General features: G+C 40.1%; 1 protein-coding gene across 2 annotated transcripts in view; it reads right to left on the bottom strand.

Moving 5' to 3' along the window:
* mcrip2 (MAPK regulated corepressor interacting protein 2) overlaps positions 1-19801 on the bottom strand; it is a 32167-nt gene that overhangs the window by 7649 nt on the left and 4717 nt on the right. For both annotated transcript variants that reach the window (XM_043711528.1, XM_043711529.1), the window contains exon 3: positions 10347-10474. In XM_043711528.1, the coding sequence (XP_043567463.1) occupies positions 10347-10474 (128 nt within the window). The remainder of the gene's footprint in view (positions 1-10346; positions 10475-19801) is intronic.

Raw genomic sequence — 19801 nt, 5'->3', positions numbered from 1 at the left:
GCTGTTGTGGTTGGTATATTGGGTCCAGGTCGATGTGTTTGTTGGTGGGGTTTGTGGATGAATGCCATGCCTCTAGGGACTCCGTGGCTGTTCTCTGTCTGGCTTGCCCTATGATAGTAGTGTTGTCCCAGTCGAATTCATGTTGCTTGTCATCTGCGTGTGTGGCTACTAAGGATAGCTGGTCGTGTCGTTTCGTGGCTAGTTGGTGTTCATGGATGCGGATCGTTAGCTGTCTTCCTGTTTGTCCTATGTAGTGTTTTGTGCAGTCCTTGTATGGGATTTTGTACACTACATTGGTTTTGCTCATGCTGGGTATTGGGTCCTTCGTCCTGGTGAGTTGTTGTCTGAGAGTGGCTGTTGGTTTGTGTGCTGTTAGTGGTCGCAGTAGTCTGGCTGTCAGTTTGGAAATGCTCTTGCTGTATGGTAGTGTGGCTAGTCCTTTGGGTTGTGGCATGTCCTCATTCCGTTGTCTTTCCCTTAGGCATCTGTTGATGAAATTGCGGGGGTATCTGTTTTTGGCGAATACATCGTATAGGTGTTCTTCTTCCTCTTTTTGCAGTTCTGGTGTGCTGCAGTGTGTTGTGGCCCTTTTGAACAGTGTCTTGATGCAACTTCTTTTGTGTGTGTTGGGGTGGTTGCTTTCGTAGTTTAGGACTTGGTCTGTGTGTGTGGCTTTCCTGTATACCTTTGTGGTGAATTCTCCGTTCAGTGTTTTCTGTACCATCATGTCTAGGCATGGGAGTTGGTTGTCCTTTTCTTCCTCTCTAGTGAATCAGATTCCTGTGAGTGTGGCGTTGATGATCCGGTGTGTGTTCTCTATTTCTGTGTTTTTAATGATTATAAAGATACCATCTACATATCTGACCCAGAGTTTGGGTTGAATTTGCAGTAAGACTGTTTGTTCTAACCTTTGCATTACCGCTTCTGCTATGTCCAGAGATGGGTGAGCCCATGGGTGTGTCGTTGATTTGTTCATATATTTGGTTGTTGAATGTGAAGTGTGTTGTGAGGCACAGGTCCAGTAGTTTCAGTAAGCAGTCTTTGTTGATAAGTTTACTATAAATGCCGGAGGAAACATCACAGAAGCGCTTCACAGGAGGCTCCCAAGCACTGAGGATGTCACCTAGACAGGGGACGAAACGTCTGCAACACAAATTCCCACTCAGCGAACAGAACCACAACAACGAGCACCCGAGCTACAAATCTTCTCCCAAACTTTAAATAGGCTTCTCCTGTTCCTATATCACGGTCACTTCTGAATTTGCTGTTCCAACTGCAATAACCAAGACTCTCTGAAATATCTGGCTCCTCCCCATTAGAGATATTCAGGACAAATAGCCCATAAAGACTCTGTAACAAAGAGCTTTCTAAGTCAGTAAATTTTCATATCTATTTTCCGGCATAAAACAACGAGCACTTTGAACAGAAAATGACTTCCCTCCACCAGTAAAGTTTAGAATTATCAGTGGTTTACCCAGTTTACCCAGTGATCTAATAAACTTCCAAATAAAATTTATTGCCCAAGGTTTAATAATTACCTGTTGTCTGCTTAATTAATAATATAGTTGCTCTAGTTTAATTACTTGACTTTAATTTATATTTTTAAATCAGATGTTTCCTCAAATTCAGCTTCACTGATCACTCTATAAATGGATTTCATGTCCCATGCAAACATCTAGTTAGGACTCAAACAAGGAAACTTTGTCGCTACACCCTGGAATGTACTCAATCCCACAGCTCATCCACATCAGGTGAAAAATTATCCATTCTATCAGACTTTGGCTTGGGCTGTAAGCCAACAAAAAAATTATGTAACATTGTTCAATCAACACAACATGATGGTTTCTTACAGTGTGTCTCAATGTTTTAAGTCAATTTCTTGAGCACAGACTCAAGTGCTCAGCATTGTAAACATTTTTGTAAGTGACAAAACTCTGTCAAGGTGACTATCTCTGCCCAATATCATCACTGGCTTCAGAATGACCAAGGTAAGCTGTGGCACAGCTCCTAGCATTTCAATCCTTTAAAGGTAAAACAAAAATCGGAGATTTGGTGGTGATTAAAACAAATGTTCAGAGTTACATAACAGCATTTCTGAAAAGGAAAAAAAAAATGAATGAAACAAAATCCAAAAGATCTTGTGGTGTAGTGGTGGTGTATATAACTATGAACCAAAAAACCTGGGTTCAAGTCCCATCTGCTCCAGAGGAGTGTCGTAACATCTTTGACCAGGTTGATAAAAAATATTTATAAAACAAAGTCCATTAACAAGAACATTACATTCTAAATTAAATGAATAGCCATTCTTTCAACAGTGCTTCATAAGAGGTGGCTTTCACACACCAGTTATATGATAGATTCCTATCCAATTGCATTGACATTATTTCAGGATAGATGCTTGGTTAAAGAGTTACGGCAACAACCAAAAACAGCCCCTCGGTCCTGGTATTTCTTTCCCGTATTTCTCTACCTCTCCTTTAAGAGGAGGTACCTATTTTACTAATAGGTTGGTTTTCCTAATATTTCGTGATGTGGCTCTTGGAATCATACACAGCTCAGAAGGAGCCCATGTGACTCATCAAGCCTATCTGGTTCTCCTTAAACTAATTCAGTCAGTCAGTCAGTCGCATTGCTCTCCCTAACCACCACAAACCTTCGAGTTTATTTCATTCAAATTCTCATCCAATTTCCTTTTGAAGTCATGATCACTTCTGCTTCCACCAGCCTCATCAGTAGCAAGTTTCAGATCACTACCACATGTTACATAAAAACATTCATCCTCAAACTTAAACCTTTGTCCCCTAGTGCTTGTACTATCAACTAATTTTTTTTCCTTGTCTACATTATCCTGACCTGGAAAGACCTTGTGCAATTCTCATCAAATCCTCCCTCAAACTTCTTTGCTCCATGGAGAACAATCCCAACTTCTCCAACCTAACCTTGTAGCAAAAATCCTCCATCCCTAGAACCATTCTTGTACACATCCTCTGTGCCCTCTCAAGGACCTACACATCCTTTCCTAATGTATAGTGATAATGTTGTGGCATAAACAGCACAATGTCCCTGTTTTTACATTCCACACCTGCATTCAAGAAGCCTAAGTTCCCATATACAGTGCTCACTAATCTTAATACATCCAAACCAATTTCAAAATCCAATGCACATGAACCACCACAGTCCCTATGAACCTGTACACTAATTAAAACTATGCAGAGGTTTCCCAGAATAGAAGATTTTATATTGTCACTCCTTATTCCTTCTGCCAAAATGCATCACCTCACATGACTCTATTAAATTCCATTTGCCACCTGCCTGCCCAGTCTGCTAAACTATGTCCTGCTGTGGGTGATTCATATTGCCCTCTGTGTTCCACGCCTCCAAGTTTGGTATCATGGCAAACTTTGAATATTTTCTCTGTAATCCAAAAAAAAAGCCAGTGGTCCTAACACTGACCATTGAGTACTGTCATACCATTTCCAAACTGAAGAATAACTACTTGCTGTTTTTTATTCTTAACACAGTTTGTTTGGTACAAGAGGACACAGACTGTCCTGGTTTTATTTCAGTCCACAATCAAAACTACAGAAAAATAAAATGATATGGTCTTTATACTTCTCAACTCCCAAGAAAATGGATTCTGTATATGTCTCCCCAAAGACATCATTTCTATCATTACAGAATCTTCTCTCATCATTATTGTTACCCCAACTCTTTTTTTTTCTTTCAAGTGGCTAATCTTACATAAGTTTATAACAGTCCTATGAATTGGCAAGATGTTTTACTATATTAAAAGGCACTATAGAAATAGAAGTCATTATTGTTGAAAGCTAGAGGTCTGTATTTGGCCTTGGTGCGAATATCCGACTTTCATGTTATGCTATTCTCCATAACCTAAACCATGTGCGTGCATTGTAGCCAGAAGAGAATGTTTCCTCTTTAGCATCAATGTCCAAACAGCCAGTAACCTTCAGATGTACTTGGCAACACTGACTGCAGAAACAGTGTCAAACATTTTCTTTGATGAGGCAGGAACAAGAGTCAAGTGCTGTTGTAGCTCAAGGACTCCCCTTTCACTGAACGAACTTTGAGTACTCATACTGTCTTTTCATTTAAATTTATGGAACTGATTATCATGCAAAACCTTGTAAATTATTTATACAACAATAACCTAGTTAAGAGTAGTCAGTGCAGAAATCAGATGGGGGAAGATCCTGCCTTACCATACTCTTTGCTCCTTTGAGGAAGTTAAACATTGGAAATTGAGATGGGATTTATCAAAGTGCCTCTCAAGATTTACTTGAAAGACAATTCATTAAACCCAAAGTTGAGAAGGATTCAGACTGAATAATGAGAAGGTATAACAAATTGGTTGAATAGTAAGAAACAGCAAGTACTCACTTCAAAGAGGTTTCACTTCAGTGGGGAAAAGAACTCAATATGATACTTTAGGGCTCATGTTGGGACCAATCTTGTTTCTAGTTTGCACAAATGCAGGTGATATTTAATGCAGAAAAGTGAGAAGTTTAGTGTGCAGGAATTAAAACATACAAGATGTAAATCATAATTGTCAGAGTCAAAAAGTGTGGCTGGAAAAGCACAGCAAGTCAGGCAGCATCAGAAGAGTTGGAGAGTCGACGTTTCGGGCATAAGCTCTTCATCAGAAATGTGAGGGGGGCCGAAGGCGGCTGAGAGATAAATAGAAGGGGGGGGGGGTTGCCAGGAAGGCGGTAGGTGGATGCAGGTAGTGGGTAATGGTGATAGGTTGGAGCAGAGGGTAGAGCAGATAGGTGGGAAGGAAGATGGCCAGTTGGTACAGTTCAAGAGGGCAGTGCTTAGTTAGAGGGTTGGATCTGGAATAAGATGGGGGAAGGGGAGATGAGGAAACTAGTGAAATCAACGTTGATGCCGTGTGGTTGAAGGGTCCCAAGGCAGAAGGTGAGGTGTTCTTTTTCCAGTATTCGGGTGGCTTGGATATGGCGGTGGAGGAGGCCCAGGACTTGCATGACCTTGGCGGAGTGGGAGTGGGAGCCAATGGTAATTGGCCAACTTGTTTTCATCATGTAAAATGAGGGAGAGTTGGAATGTCAGGGAAGATCAAAAAGATAAAACAGCTGGCATAACTTTCACAATGAATCAACTCAAACTGATAAGCCACAGTCAAAGTGGTTAATAATTAAAGTTTCCTAACAACCATAAATAAAACAATCCTGAAAGTCAGAAAGGACAAACACATTCACATATCACTGGAACATTCAAACAAGATCCACCCTCCAATACACAATCAACTTAAACACATTTAACCTGAGTGCGGGTTTCTGCAGTTTAAATAATGATTACTAGTGTGTGACAGGAAAGGACATAATGGACACATCTAAGAGTACCTTGGCATATAAGGCCAGAGATGTAAAAATAGTTTCAAAAGTTTCAGACCCTATATCCAAATACAGACTAAATGCGTAACTTAGGAAATGGAGTAACCCATTCAGTTTATCAGACTGGTCTGTCATTTAATACATTATGGCTGATTGAACACTTCAATGCATTTTACCCATTTTCTCATAACCCTTTACACCTTGAGATTCATAAATCTATCAAATTCTGCTCTATTCTAAGACTGAAATTCCAAAGTCCCCTGGAGTAGAGTTTTCCAAAGGTTCACAATCCTGTCGATAAAAAAATTCTCATCTTGGTCCTAAATGGCATTCTCTTATTTTTAAATCATGTCTCCTGGTACTGAACTTCCCAGCCAGGATAAACATCTTACGTGCATTCACCCTGTCTATCCCTTTTAAATATTTTATAGGTTTCAATGAGATCACCTCTCACACTTCAAACTCTAGAGAAGATCGGCCCAGTTTGCACAATCTCACTTCATAGAAAATCCCTGTTGTCTGGTGAACCTCTGTTGCACTCCCTCTCTGGCAATGATAATCTTCATGAGGTAAGGTGATCCAAACCACACATAATACTCCAGTTGCAGTCTAACTAAGCTCCCATATAACTGAATTAAGATTTCAATACTTGTGTATTCAAATTCTCTTGTAATAAAAACCAATATCCCAGTGACGTATTGACAAGGACACTAGGTCCCTTTGTACATCTACACTTTCCAATCTCTTACCATTTAAAAAATACTTTGCATGCCTGTTCCTCCTATTTTGTGGATAACCTCACAATTTTTTTGCACGTTCTATTACATCTGTCATGTTCTTGCCCACTCACTAAGCTTATTCAAATTCACTTGAAGCGACTTTACATCTTTCTTACAAAATACATTCCTGTCTAGATTTCTATCATCCTCAAATATTACACTTGGTCCACATTGATATATATTATGAACAGCTGGGGCCTAAGTACATAATGGTCACAGCCTGCCAAGAGGAGAATGACTGGTTTATCCCCATTCTGTTTTCAGCCTATTAGCCAATCCTTACTCCATGCCAGTACATTACTGTCTATCCCAAGTGGTTTAATTTTGCAAACCAATCTCCTATGGGGGACCATATTAAAAGCCTTCTGAAAATCCAAGTATACTATCCCTGTCAACTTTATCAGTTTTGTTAGTAACATCCTCAAAAATACTTCGACGAGTTAATCAAGCTTGATTTCTCATTCACAAAATCATTCTGACTGTGCCCAATCAGATCATTATCTAACTAACATTTTTTCTATACTGTACTGCTACTCAGCATACGGGCACAGCTGCTCCAATGTTCCATACACTAACTGGCATAACCACATTGATCATGGCACTGACATCACACATGAGCCTGGGAGGCCTTTAAGGCAGGCAAGAAAACTAGAGGGAATGTTGTATCCAAATATCCATTTCCCATACCCATTATAACAGCTTTACATCATTAGTAGAGAAAATGCTCGAATCTAACAGTTCTGTAGCTCCCTGTGTTTTCTCTCGCCCCCTTCTTAAACAACAATGTAAGATTTGCTAGCTTCCAATTTGCAGCAATCATTCCAGAGTCTGAAGAATTTTAGAAGATCTCTAATACATTGATTATCTCTATGGCCACCTCCTTCAGCACTCGGGGACATAGAGTATCAGGTCCCAGTGACTAATGAACTTGCAGCTCTATCAATTTCTCCAATACAACCATGTTACTAATACTTCAAACTCCTCGTCACTTGGATCTCTAATTAGAGTCAGAGAGTCATAGAGATGTATAGTACAGGAACCTTTGGTCCAACTTGTCCATGCTGTCCAGATATCCTAAATTAATCTAGTCCCATTTGCCAGCACTTGGTCCATATCGCTCTAAACCCTTCCTATTCACGTACCCATGCAAATGCCTTTTAACTATTGTCATTGTACCAGCCTCTACCACTTCCTCTGGCAGCTCATTCTGTAAAAGCACCACCCTATGCGTGAAAGAGTTGCCCCTTAGGTCCGTTTCAAGTCCTTCCCCTCTCACTCTAAACCTACGTCTTCTAGTTCTGGACTCCCCCAACCCTTTTGGAGAGAATGAATTGTTAGCATGGATTGAGATAAATATATATATGACTGAAGAGGTATTCAAGAGATATGATTGCAAAATGACCAGGGTTGAGACTTGAATGTTGAAAGATATTTAACTGACTGGAATGACTGAGCAAAGAAAACATGAAGGGACTGTTCTGTAAATTAAGAATGGCATTCGTTCAGTACTGAGAGTTGACTTCAATTTGTAAGATAAAGATGTAGCATCAGTTTGGGTAGAGATAAGAAATATTCAAGGAAAGTGGTCACTAGTGTGGAAGCAATTTATACAATAGGCAGAAAATAAACGAATGGGGCATGGCTGACTTTAATCTATATTGAAAGAAAACAATCATCAAAGGTAGCCTGGAAGATTAGTGCATAGAGGGGGGTCTGGACAATTTCTTAGAACATCACGTTCCACAGTCAACCAAGGAAAAGGTTATCCTAGACTTGGGCCTATGTAATGAGACAGAATTTAACATTCACTTCATGATAAAGGAGCTTTAGAATGACAGTGATCACATGAGAGAATTTGAAGAGACAAGTAAGAGTCCTTGACTAGTGTTTTAAATCTAAATAAAAAGTTATGAGTGTATGAAGGTAGAGCTGGCTACAGTGAATGGGAAACTAGGTTAGAAGGTAGGTCAGTAGAACTGCAGTAGCAGACCTTTAAGCAAATCATTAATAAGTCTCAAAGATTTATTCTAGTCAGAAAGAAAAGGTCCTTTGAGTCTGATGCATCACCCAATGGCTAAATAAGATGAGTAAATCCGAACAAAAACAGTACAAATCTCCAAACATTAGTGGGAAGTCAGATGATTGCACAGACTTGAGGAACCAGCAAGGAATTACCAAAAAAAGCAGAAAGCCAAGTATGAGAGAAAGGTCGCTAGTTATATAAAAACATAAGAGTTTCTACAAGTATGTAAACTGGAAAAGGAAAAATTAAAACTTGTGCTGACCATTTAGAGATAGTCTAAGAGAACTCATAATGGAAAAAAGAAATGGAAAGGATTGCAACAGATAATTCTTCGCAATTGGAAACTTATCAAACATCCCCAAAGATAAAGGTGCTTTGAAGATCAGTTGGATTGCATCCTATGGTTTGAAGGAGGAATGGCACAGATATTAAATGCATTGGTTATTCTGTTACTCCATATACTTCAGATCAGACAGGCAGTGTACTTTTATGACAGTTATACAACATCACGACATATGACATTCCAATATAAAAGGTACTCACCTCGCCTTCAGTCACACACTCACTACAATGGAGTCAGTACAGTATGTTCAAATATTTATATGTAATAGTCAGCGAGTACAGAACACAATGTCTGTGTTACTATTGCAATGCAAATAGTGTTATTAATAAACTTAAAGGCATCCCATACTTTGGGCAAATGTCAAGTGAGCTAATACAGAAGGCAACACATATTCACATCAAGTTGCAAAATGGTATTTGACTCAAGACACCATGCCATGCCAGCAAAGGGACATAAAAAACTAATAATGACACCTAGTTGATAGCAGCTAGTTGGCACTAAAAGCTGAAAAGGTGATAATCCTCCAAAATTCCTTAGGATATGGAAGAGTCCCAGCTGAAAGGAAAATATCAAATGTAACACATTTATTCAAGATGGAGACAAAAAGCAGGAAAATATAAGCCAATCAGCCCAAATCTGTCATTGGGAGATGCAATGATCTATTATTAAAAGGGTTATAATAGGCTATTTAAGTCACATTATGATCAGACAAAGCCAACATGTCTTTTTAAAGGAAGGATGGAGATGGTGCAGAGTTGATTTACAAAGTTGGTACTGGAAGTTTTACTGCAGCTGTACGGGGCCTTAGTGAGACCACATCCAGAGTATGATGTAAAATCTTGTTTCGAATAAAGAGAACAAGATATAAGACTCAGTTCAGAGAAGATTCCCTCAAAATATTCCTGGGATGAAGGGTTTTCCTTATGAAAAGAAGTTGAACAGGTTCGGCCTATATCCACTAAAGTTTAGAAGAACGAGAGGCAACACTTTTCAAACAAAATCTCAAGGGGGTTGGCTTGAAGGGCCAAATGGCCTCCTGCTCTGACATTCTATGTTCTTGTGGATGGAAGTGGCATCAGCCCACAAAAATGACCATTCCAACACTTTGGGATTGCATTCTAATTCCCCATTAGGCTTTAATTAGGGGATGGATTCATCTGGATGGATTCATCTATATTCTGTACAGAATCTCATTAAACAATGTGTTTTTGTCCAAGCAAGTATTTAAAAGAAAACTAATATGCAACAGACATATTTGGCTCCCTTACTAAACGTCAGCAGCAGCTCAAGTAGAGATGACCACTGATGCCTCTTGCAGTCTCTGTACAAAATCGAGATCGGAGTATCTCATCAATGAGGTTCACTTGATGTTCTCATGACCCAATTCCCGCTAAATAGCTGGCCAACCAACTTCCGTTGCGAGCTGACATTGTAAATTCTTTCTCTCCATCACATGCATTACACATCATTGTGCGATTGCGCGTCATTATCTGTGAACCTGATGAGTATTTCCAGAATGTGTGTTGGAATAAAAATGCTTGTCTATGATCTGCAGATTTGCTGCCATTGCTGCCATGTTCAGCAGTTGATGTGAGGACCATTAAAATATTACTCTGCATTCTTTGATGTCCCCACTTCAATAGGCAGACCATACATCAGCACACAGACAGGTACCAAGCAAGACATGGAAGGGATGGGATAAGGTGCAAAGAAGGGGTGATACTAGAGAGGCAGACTCAGAGGAGAAAAAAAAAAGAGACAGCAAGAAAGGAAATTGCCCTCATCTGCACAGCAAACCCTTGGTCCCATTTCAGATCAGCCTCTCTTACCTTCATAAACAAACCGGACATTCTCTTCATGAGCCGGTGTGTGCTCCTCTTCCTGAGTGTCTATAGTTCCTGGAGTTGGACAGCGCTTCCCATTCACTCGGTTAAACACCAGCTTTGGAGCTGGACAGCTGGAAGAGAGGAAGGCAGACTGTACAAACTGAGAGAGAGACACACCAGGCAAATAGTGGGCCTCTTTAACCTGCACGAAAGAGGGGTGCCAGAGGTCTTGCTGCATATCAACACTGTTTCTTTCAGTATTTGAGTTGCATATTGTGCTAAACATTGTGCAATCACTGACCTTCTGATAAGGGAAGATCATTGATGAAGCAGCTGAAGATGGTTGGGCATAGAACACTATATTGAGGAACTCCTACAGAGATGTCCTGGACTGAAATGACTGACCTCCAAAAACCACGACAATATTTCTTTGTGCTAGGTAAAACTGCAACCAGTGTAGCGTCCTCCTCCCAACCCAAATCCCATTGACACTGGAATATGCAAATCAAGGGAGGAAGATTAAATCAGTTGAAGAAGTGCCCCACCCCCTCAAGTAACGTCAACCCTCCTGATCTGTTATCACATCAAACCAAATTTGGATCCACGGTTACAGACACCTGACAACCTTTCCTCTGCTCCACTATTTCACTTCTTCAATTATTTAGTCCCTCTGTAGCAAAATGTAATAAATTAGCTGTGCTTGGACTCTGAATAAGTCAGCACAGCTCTGATGTCAGAGGGCTGAAGTATAATCCATCACCTATTACCTGACCAGCAACACTTGCACAATCATTTCATTACCATTGACCATTCACCTTATAAATAACACATTCACCAGGAGATAGGAAACTAACAGATGGAAAAAACTAGGTCCAGGAGTCAAGAGGCACTTGGCAAACACCAAAGACTGGGCAACGAGTCCAACCTTGCCTCTAAGTACAGCATGGAGCAAATGTATTATTTAGAGTCAAATAATACCAGCTCCTCCAAGAGCAGAGTGCTAGGACTACAAGCACACAGAGTCTAAAACAGAGCTCTTCAATTATCTGATTTACAGTTTAATAAATCAATTGAAGTTGGTTATTCAGTTGTCACAGTTATTAACAGAATCTGGCAGCCTGTGCTCAAACACATCCTCCAACCCCATACTCTGTCAAACCCAAGTCAAAATATAAACTATTTGCAAAACCAGCCACTCACAACATCTCAAATATTTTCTAGAAATGTCACTATTCACCCACTGCTCTGGTCAAAGCTCCATCAGCAGTCTCAATGTAATGTTAAAAGATTAAATGGGAATATCTTTTTGGACATTAATGTAATATTAAAGGGTTAAACTACACTGAACATTCTGGAAGTGGGTGGGGATAATAGTCAGGCAAGATTGCAAATGACTCCCATTCCAATTAGACAGTCATTTGCTACTACTCCCCTTACTATTATTAAATTAAACCATCATTCAATCTCTTCCATTCGGAAAGGCTTTCTAACTGCCCTCCGAAGCTAGGTATGTCGCACCTGCATTGTCCTGGGGAAATCTGAGTCAGGAAATCGTCTGCAATACGATTCCCCAGGATTAGGGCATTTATGTTTGCATTACCTTCGAGGATGATCTCATCCTACCATTGACTGTGACTGTGAGGCTGGGGGACGTCTTGAGGGGCATGTAACTATGAGGGAGTGGCCAAAGCATCAGTAAGCATTGCCAACTGACCTACATTAAGGGAATGTGTTTTCTTTGTTTGGGGTCTCTCTTCTGACTCGACTTCGCACACCTGCAAAGAGTATCAGAGGGGCCACCTAGCATGTACAAGCTTTGTTAAACTTTAACTGTTTGCAGAAGTTGGTGTCTGCAAATTGCATTTCGTGTGTGAAACCTCGGGAAAAGAACCTAACATCACCGATAGTAAAATAAAATTACAGGGGCTATTAAATATCAACAGTGCCAAACAGCTAACCAATCACCAGGCCAGCCAATGAATTAGGAAGTGAGTTGAGTTAATTAGATGCCGTAAACCATCTAATCATAAGCCAAGCCCAATAACAGAGACACACAGCCAACTAGTCAATGAGTGAGCCAGCCATTTAGATAATCAGTGAATGAATATACCAATGAATGAGTTGGGCAGGAAGCCAACCAGTGAAAGAAGCCAATAACTCAGAAAATGAATGAGTAAGCCAGAAAGTCCGTCATATACATTAAACTAATCATCCATTCAGTGTGCAAATCATCGTGGATGAGACAAGACAGTTGAAAAAGTGGATCATAAGTTTAATTTGGCCTGTAGTTAATGTTTTACACCAACTAGAGCATATCTGGTAAATAAAATTAGTTCTACTGCTTGACATCACAGTATATATTATGCATCTCAAATCAGTTTGCTGATAATGATTGCTGTGTATAATAATTCTGTGGAACTAATAGTAATTTTGCTAATGGCTTTTCTGCTTGAGAAAGCAGGTATATTTTGTCCATCATGAAACATTTTCCTCAGCAAATTACTAAAGCCCTTTTCTGGGTTAGAGGTGGACAAACAATCCAGTTTTTTCTTCCGGCCAGAGAATCTGATTAAACCAGAGAAAAGGACATTCAAAAATGCAATACTGTGTACCTAAACCTGTGGTGTACCTGTCATGGGAAGATTTAACAAAACTTGTAACTATATCCAGTCCAACAAATTACACCATGTAACAGCTGAAGATCCAAGTTAGTGCAACAAATTATTGTACATAAGATAGCAGATAAAGTTAACTCCGAGTCCGTGAATTCTACACTACATTAGGTAATCATTTTCCACAAAAATTTGCACAATATTTGCAATCAAACTTTACAAGGCAAAACTCAATGCCAAGCTAGGAATTACTAACCAAAAACAAAGGTAATTATATGAAACCTCTGGGATGGTAATACTGAGGCATCGACATATTGATAGGCAAGAGGACAGCAAATAACTGGGAAATTAGATTGTTATTCATGATTTATGCAGGGCCTCTGTGTCTTATTCACGTCCTTTCTCTGTTTATTAGTTTGAAGGCCATTCCTGTTGTTGAAAATTCCAGCTGAAACTGGCATTACGCAGCTTATACTGTGAAATGATATCATCTATATGTTAGAGTTGACTAGTTCAAACAAAGTAAGTTTATAGCCTTAGTCCCACAGTTTTAATGTTGCTGTATTGGCATCACAGGAGGAACGCAAAATAGAGATCATGGGCTATTGTGAAAGAGTTCCAAGAAATCCTTGACAAAAATACATAAATCAAAGTAGAAGCCAATAGTTCAAAGAGCACTGCATTATCTTCTTTTGGAGGTCATAAAGTAATAAACTACACAATATTAAACAACTGAATTGAAAGTTGTAAACACAGGCTGAGTAAGAGACCTCTGACTCCACAAGTTAATTCTGGCTTACCAAGATACTGATTTACTGATGGCAATCCTGCTCTCCTCTCTTATGTGACTAACTAGAAACAGCCAGTACAGTACCTGTGATTTAACCAAAGTTTCAGAATTTCAAAGATGTGAAGTCAGGCAACGTTAGCACAAGTAGACAAAGGAACCAAAATGTAAACACAGTGACCCTCTGCAGGTACACATCTTAATATACCACTTTTATACCACTTTTTAAGAAAGGTGGGAGAGAGAAAGCAGGAAATTATAGACCAGTTAGTCTGACCTCAGTGAAAGACGTTGGAGTCTATTCTATTATAAAGGATGAAATTACGGCACATCTGGATAGTAGTAACAGGATAGGACAGAGTCAGCATGGATTTATGAAGGGGAAATCATGCTTCACTAATCTTCTTGAAGTTTTTGAGGATGTAACTCTGAAGATAGACGAGGGAGATCCAGTAGATGTAGTGTACATAGACTTTCAGAAAGCTTTTGATAAAGTCCCACACAGGAGGTTAGTGAGTAAAATTAGGACGCATGGTATTGGGGGCAAAGTACTAGATTGGATTGAAAATTGGTTGGCTAATAGGAAACAAAAGGTAGTGATAAACGGCTCCATTTCGGAATGGCAGGCAGTGACCAGTGGGGTAACGCAGGGATACGGGCTGGGATCGCAGCTTTTTACAATATATGTTATTGATATAGAAGATGGTATCAGCAATAACATTAGCAAATTTGCGGATGATACAAAGCTGGGTGGCAGGGTGAAAAGTGATGAGGATGTTAAGAGATTACAGGGTGACCTGGACAAGTTAGGTGAGTGGGCAGATGCATGACAGATGCAGTTTAATGTGGATAAATGTATGGTTACCACTTTGGTAGCAAGAACAGGAAGGCAGACTACTACCTCAATGGAATCAATTTATGTAAAGGGGCAGTACAAAGAGATCTGGGTGTTCTTGTACACCAGTCAATGAAGGCAAGCATGCAGGTACAGCAGGCAGTGAAGAAGGCTAATAGCATGCTGGCCTTCATAACAAGACGAATTGAGTATAGAAGCTGTACTCAGTTATTTTCAGTCTTGTTCCTTGCAAATCTCGCTGTTTTCCATGTGGAAAGGACAAAGTTGCAAGAACGTTGACATGAAGCACCATCCAGGTGAAAAAAAAAATCACAACTAGTGACTGTAAAAGAAAGGCTATAACATAAACAGAAGTTCGATGTTATAAAGTGGTTTCAACATAATGAAAGGACTCTTATGCACCATTAGAGACAATACAGAAAGAACTAAAGCAAGCTGTATTGCTGGAACAAGTCTGAGTGCTGGCGAGTGTCTGAGAGATCATCAACAAAGGAAGTTGAGGAAATGGAGCAGCTAAGTGTGTGGATAGGTCAATTGAAAAAAATGATCTAGCACCACCTTTCTCACCTTAAAAGGAAAGCCGCATCAATTTAGGAGGACCTAAGGGGGAAAAAAAAGCTGAAAATCCTGCAGCTGTGCCTGCCTTCAGTGCTAGTAATGCTTGGTTTGCTGGATTTCAGAACTTTAGATTGTAAGAAGCATCGCAGTTATGTGGCGAATCTACCAGTGCAGACGAGGAATGTGTGCTGTCATTTCCTTCAGTATTGAAAAAATGATTGAGTAAGAAGGCTACACCTTAGATCAAATCTTCAATTTGGACAAGATAGGTTTATACTAAAAGCAAATGCCATCCAGCACCTACAGTTCTAAGAATGAAGCACATGCTCCAGGTTTTAATGTCGCAAAGGATCGTATGACTGTTGTTGGGTGCCAATGCTAGTGGAGAATTAAAACTTAAGCCTGTGGTAGTGTGCCAACCCATGAGCCTTTAAAGGTTACCTTCTACACCTCTAGGTATTTACTTCAGCTCAAGCAAAAGAGATTGGACGATGGATAAATCTTTTTTATTACCTTATGGTTGATACTTTCAAGGATGTTTTTAGAAATGATTAGGAATGATCAGCCATGATCATATTGAATGGCGGTGCAGGCTCGAAGGCTGAATGGCCTCCTCCTGCACCTATTGTTTATTGTCTAATATCTGTTAAACGATTTCACTTGCTTCCAACACCAAGGCTTTCACAACCATTTTGCCAAATCTGAAGAAAAGTTTCATTTGTCTCCTGTTCAGCAGAAGCATCAATTAAACTTAACAACACTTGAAAAGAAGGAATAGTGGGCGGCACGGTGGCACAGTGGTTAGCACTGCTGCCTCACAGCGTCAGAGACCCGGATTCAATTCCCGCCTCAGGCGACTGACTGTGTGGAGTTTGCACATTCTCCCCGTGTCTGCGTGGGTTTCCTCCGGGTGCTCCGGTTTCCTCCCACAATCCAAAAGATGTGCAGGTCAGGTGAATTGGCCATGCTAAATTGCCCATAGTGTTAGATAAGGGGTAAATGTAGGGGTAGGGGTATGGGTGGGTTGCGCTTCGGCGGGGCGGTGTGGACTTGTTGGGCCGAAAGGCCTGTTTCCACACTGTAAGTAATCTAATCTAATAAGTCAGGAAACCACAAACATTTTTCCAATGTTGAAAAAAAGAGCTTTAACAGCAGTGAGTTCAATTTATTAAAAAACCTTAATCATCTCTCATAAATGTTTAGATTTTAATGGCATCAGGGTATGGAAGAAAGCAAACACTGAGATAGAGGATTAGCCATGATCACAGTGAACGGTGGAGCAGGTTCAAAGGCATTTATGTAACAAATACATTTATGTAAACTTTTTGGTTTTAACTGCTGTAATAATGTGCAGAGATGGGGGGAAATACATTTCTGGTTTTATCTGTCTCAAACAACAATCAGACAAAGCTTTTGTTTTTATTGTTAATCATGTTAATTACTAAGAGTTAAAATGGGATCAGTGCTGCTTCATTTCTACCAAAATACATCACTTTACCTCTCTGCATTACATTGTGAGCAGCTATTCCATCAGTCTCTTGAAGTCCATGAACATCCTCCTCACAGTTCACTACACTTCCACGTTTTGTCTGATCTGATCTTTTTGAAACTTTTTCCAATCCAAATCATTGAAAACAAAAAATGCAGCTATTCTACTGCAGAGTTTTGGTGGACAACACTTTCCAATTTCCTCCATTATGGAAGTACATTCACTCCTCCTATTCACTTCCTGCTACTCAATCAACTTTGTACCCCTGCTACCAGTGTCCCTTTTATTCCAATGGATTCAACTTTGCTGGCAAGCCTATTGTGTGGCACTTTATCAAATCTTATAAAAGCTCCTGTACACCCCATCAATCTTCATCAATTTTCAGCACTAACCTTAACAAAAAAATGCATTCATTCAAGTTAGTTACACATAATTTGTCTTTTAACAAATCTATGTTGGCTTTCCTTCATTAATTCACATTTGTCCAAGTGACTGTTAATTTTGTTCTGGGTTATGATTTCTAAAAACTCCCCAAACCTGCTTCCATTCTTGAGCAAGAAATAGCAATCAGTATATTTTTTAAATTGCTATTTTTACAACAAATCTTGCTCTGCAAAACAATTACTCAGGAGGAATGGGATATTCCCTCTGCATAGCCCATGAAACACTGCCAAATCGGGTTCATGAGATTAGATTAGATAAAGTTTCCCTTTTGCAGTCACATCAACAATTGCCAGACCAGGTATCACAATGGTTAGATGCCTCCCAGTTCTGAAGTACTACAATTAATATTATTATCCCAATCTGATTTTTACTGAGCTCGTTTGATTGTTGTAACTTCATGACTGTTGGATCAGATTGTATGGCTGCCACATTTTTGCTGTGCCCAAGAGATCAAGTGATTAGCAAGGGTATATTATAGGCCTCCCAATAGCCAGCAGGAGATTAAAAAATAGAAATGTAAGCAAATCATGGAAAGATGTAAAAACAGCAGGGTGTTTGTAGTGGGTGATTTGAATTTCTCCAAAATTGACTGGGATTTCTTTAATGCCAGGGGCTTAGATGGGACAGAATTTGTTAGGTGCATTGAGGAGAGCTTCTTGAAATAGTATGTAGATAGTCCAACCAAGGAAGCAGCTGTACTAGACCTTGCATTGGGAAAAGAGCCCAGCCAGGTGATTGTCCTCTCAGTGGGACAGCATTTTGGGAACAGTGATCACAATTCTGGAAGTTTTTAGCTAGTTATAGATAAGGATAAGACTGTTGATATTCTAAGGCATATCAATATTAAGAAGAATGAAGTGTTTGTGTCTTGTAAAACATTAAAGGTAGATAAGTCCCCAGGATACTGTGGGAGGCAAGGGGAGGAGATTGTTGGTCTCACTAATCTGATTCCTTTAGGAAGTTGATTGATGAGGTTAGGGCAGTGTGTTTTTTCTATATGGAGTTTACTAAAGCATTTGACAAGGTTCCTCATGGTAAGCTGGTCCAGAAGATTAAATCATACGGATTCCATGGTGAGGAGGTTAAGTTGGATACAACATTAGCTTGATCATAGAGAACAGATGATATTTGTGAAGAAGTGTTTTTCTGACTGCAGGTCTGTGGTAGATGTGGCTTGATTAGTAAGTTGCAGACAACAAGAAAACTGGTGGAGTAGTGGATAGAAAGGAAGGTTGTCAAAGATACAGCAGGATATAGATCAGGTGGAAAGTGAGATGGAGAAATGGCAGTTGAAGTTTAATCCAGACAAGTGTAAGGTGATACATTTTGGAAGGCAAGTATATCGTAAATGGCAGGACCCTTAGGAGCATTGACGTAAGGAGGAATAGAACACAAAACATAGAACAATAGAGCACAGAACAGGTCCTTCGGCCCTCGATGTTGCGCTGACCTGTGAACTATTCTCAGCTCATCTCCCTACACTATCCCATCGTCATCCATGTGCTTATCCAAGGATTGTTTAAATCTCCCTAATGTGGCTGAGTTGACTACATTGGCAGGTTGGGTATTCCATGCCCTTACCACTCTCTGAGTAAAGAACCTGCCTCTGACATCTGTCTTAAATCTATCACCTCTCAATTTGTAGTTATGCCCCCTTGTCATCATCCTAGGAAAAGACTTTCACTGTCTACCCTATCTAATCCTCTGATCATCTTGTATGTCTCGATCAAATCCCTCTTAACCTTCTTCTTTCCAATGAGAACATTGGTAGGGCAGTTGATGTGGTATACATGGACTTCAAAAGTTCCACATGGTAGGCTATTAGTGAAAATGCAGAGACATGGAATTGAGGGTGATTTAGCAGTTTGGATTAGAAACTGGCTTTCTGAAAGAAGGCAGCGAGTGGTGGTTGATGGAAAATATTCAGCCTGGAGTCCGGTGCTAGTGGTGTGCCACAAGGATCTGTTTTAGGAGCACTGTTGTTTGTTATTTATGTAAATGACTTAGACACAGGCATAGGTGGATGGATTAGTAAATTTGCAGATGACACTCAAGTCGGTGGAGTAGTGAACAGTTTGGAAGAATGTTACAGGTTGCAGGGAGACTTGAATAAACTGCAGAATTGGGATGAGAGGTGGCAAATGGAATTCAATGCAGCTAAATGTGAGGTGATGCACTTTGGGAAGAATAACAGGAAGGCAGAGCACTGGGTCAATGGAAAGATTCTTGGCAGTGTGGATGTGCAGAGGGATCTTGGAGTCCAAGTACGTAGATCCCTGAAAGTTGCCATCCAGGTTGATAGTGCTGTTAAGAAGGCATACGGTGTGTTAGGTTTCATTGGTAGGGGGATTGAGTTCCGGAGTCGCAAAATCATGCTGCAACCATACAAAACGCTGGTGCGGCCACATTTGGAATATTGTGTACAGTTCTGGTCCCCATATTTCGGGAAGGATGTGGAAGCATTGGAAAAGGTGCAGAGAAGATTTACCAGGATGTTGCCTGGTCTGGAGGGAAGATCTTATGAGGAAAGGCTGAGAGACTTGGGTCTTTGCAAGGTTTGTGAAGGTTTGTAGCTCAGGTTGAGGTTTAGGGTGTAGGTTTGCTCGCTGAGCTGTAGGTTTGATATCCAGACGTTTCATTACCTGGCTAGGCAACATCATCAGTGGTGACCTCCAAGTGAAGCGAAGCTGTTGTCTCCTGCTTTCTATTTAT

Source organism: Chiloscyllium plagiosum, chromosome 21 (genome assembly GCF_004010195.1).
Source record: "Chiloscyllium plagiosum isolate BGI_BamShark_2017 chromosome 21, ASM401019v2, whole genome shotgun sequence".
Taxonomy (NCBI): domain Eukaryota; kingdom Metazoa; phylum Chordata; class Chondrichthyes; order Orectolobiformes; family Hemiscylliidae; genus Chiloscyllium; species Chiloscyllium plagiosum.
Note: the sequence above shows the minus strand (reverse complement) of the source record. Positions and strands in the feature narration are given on the sequence as shown.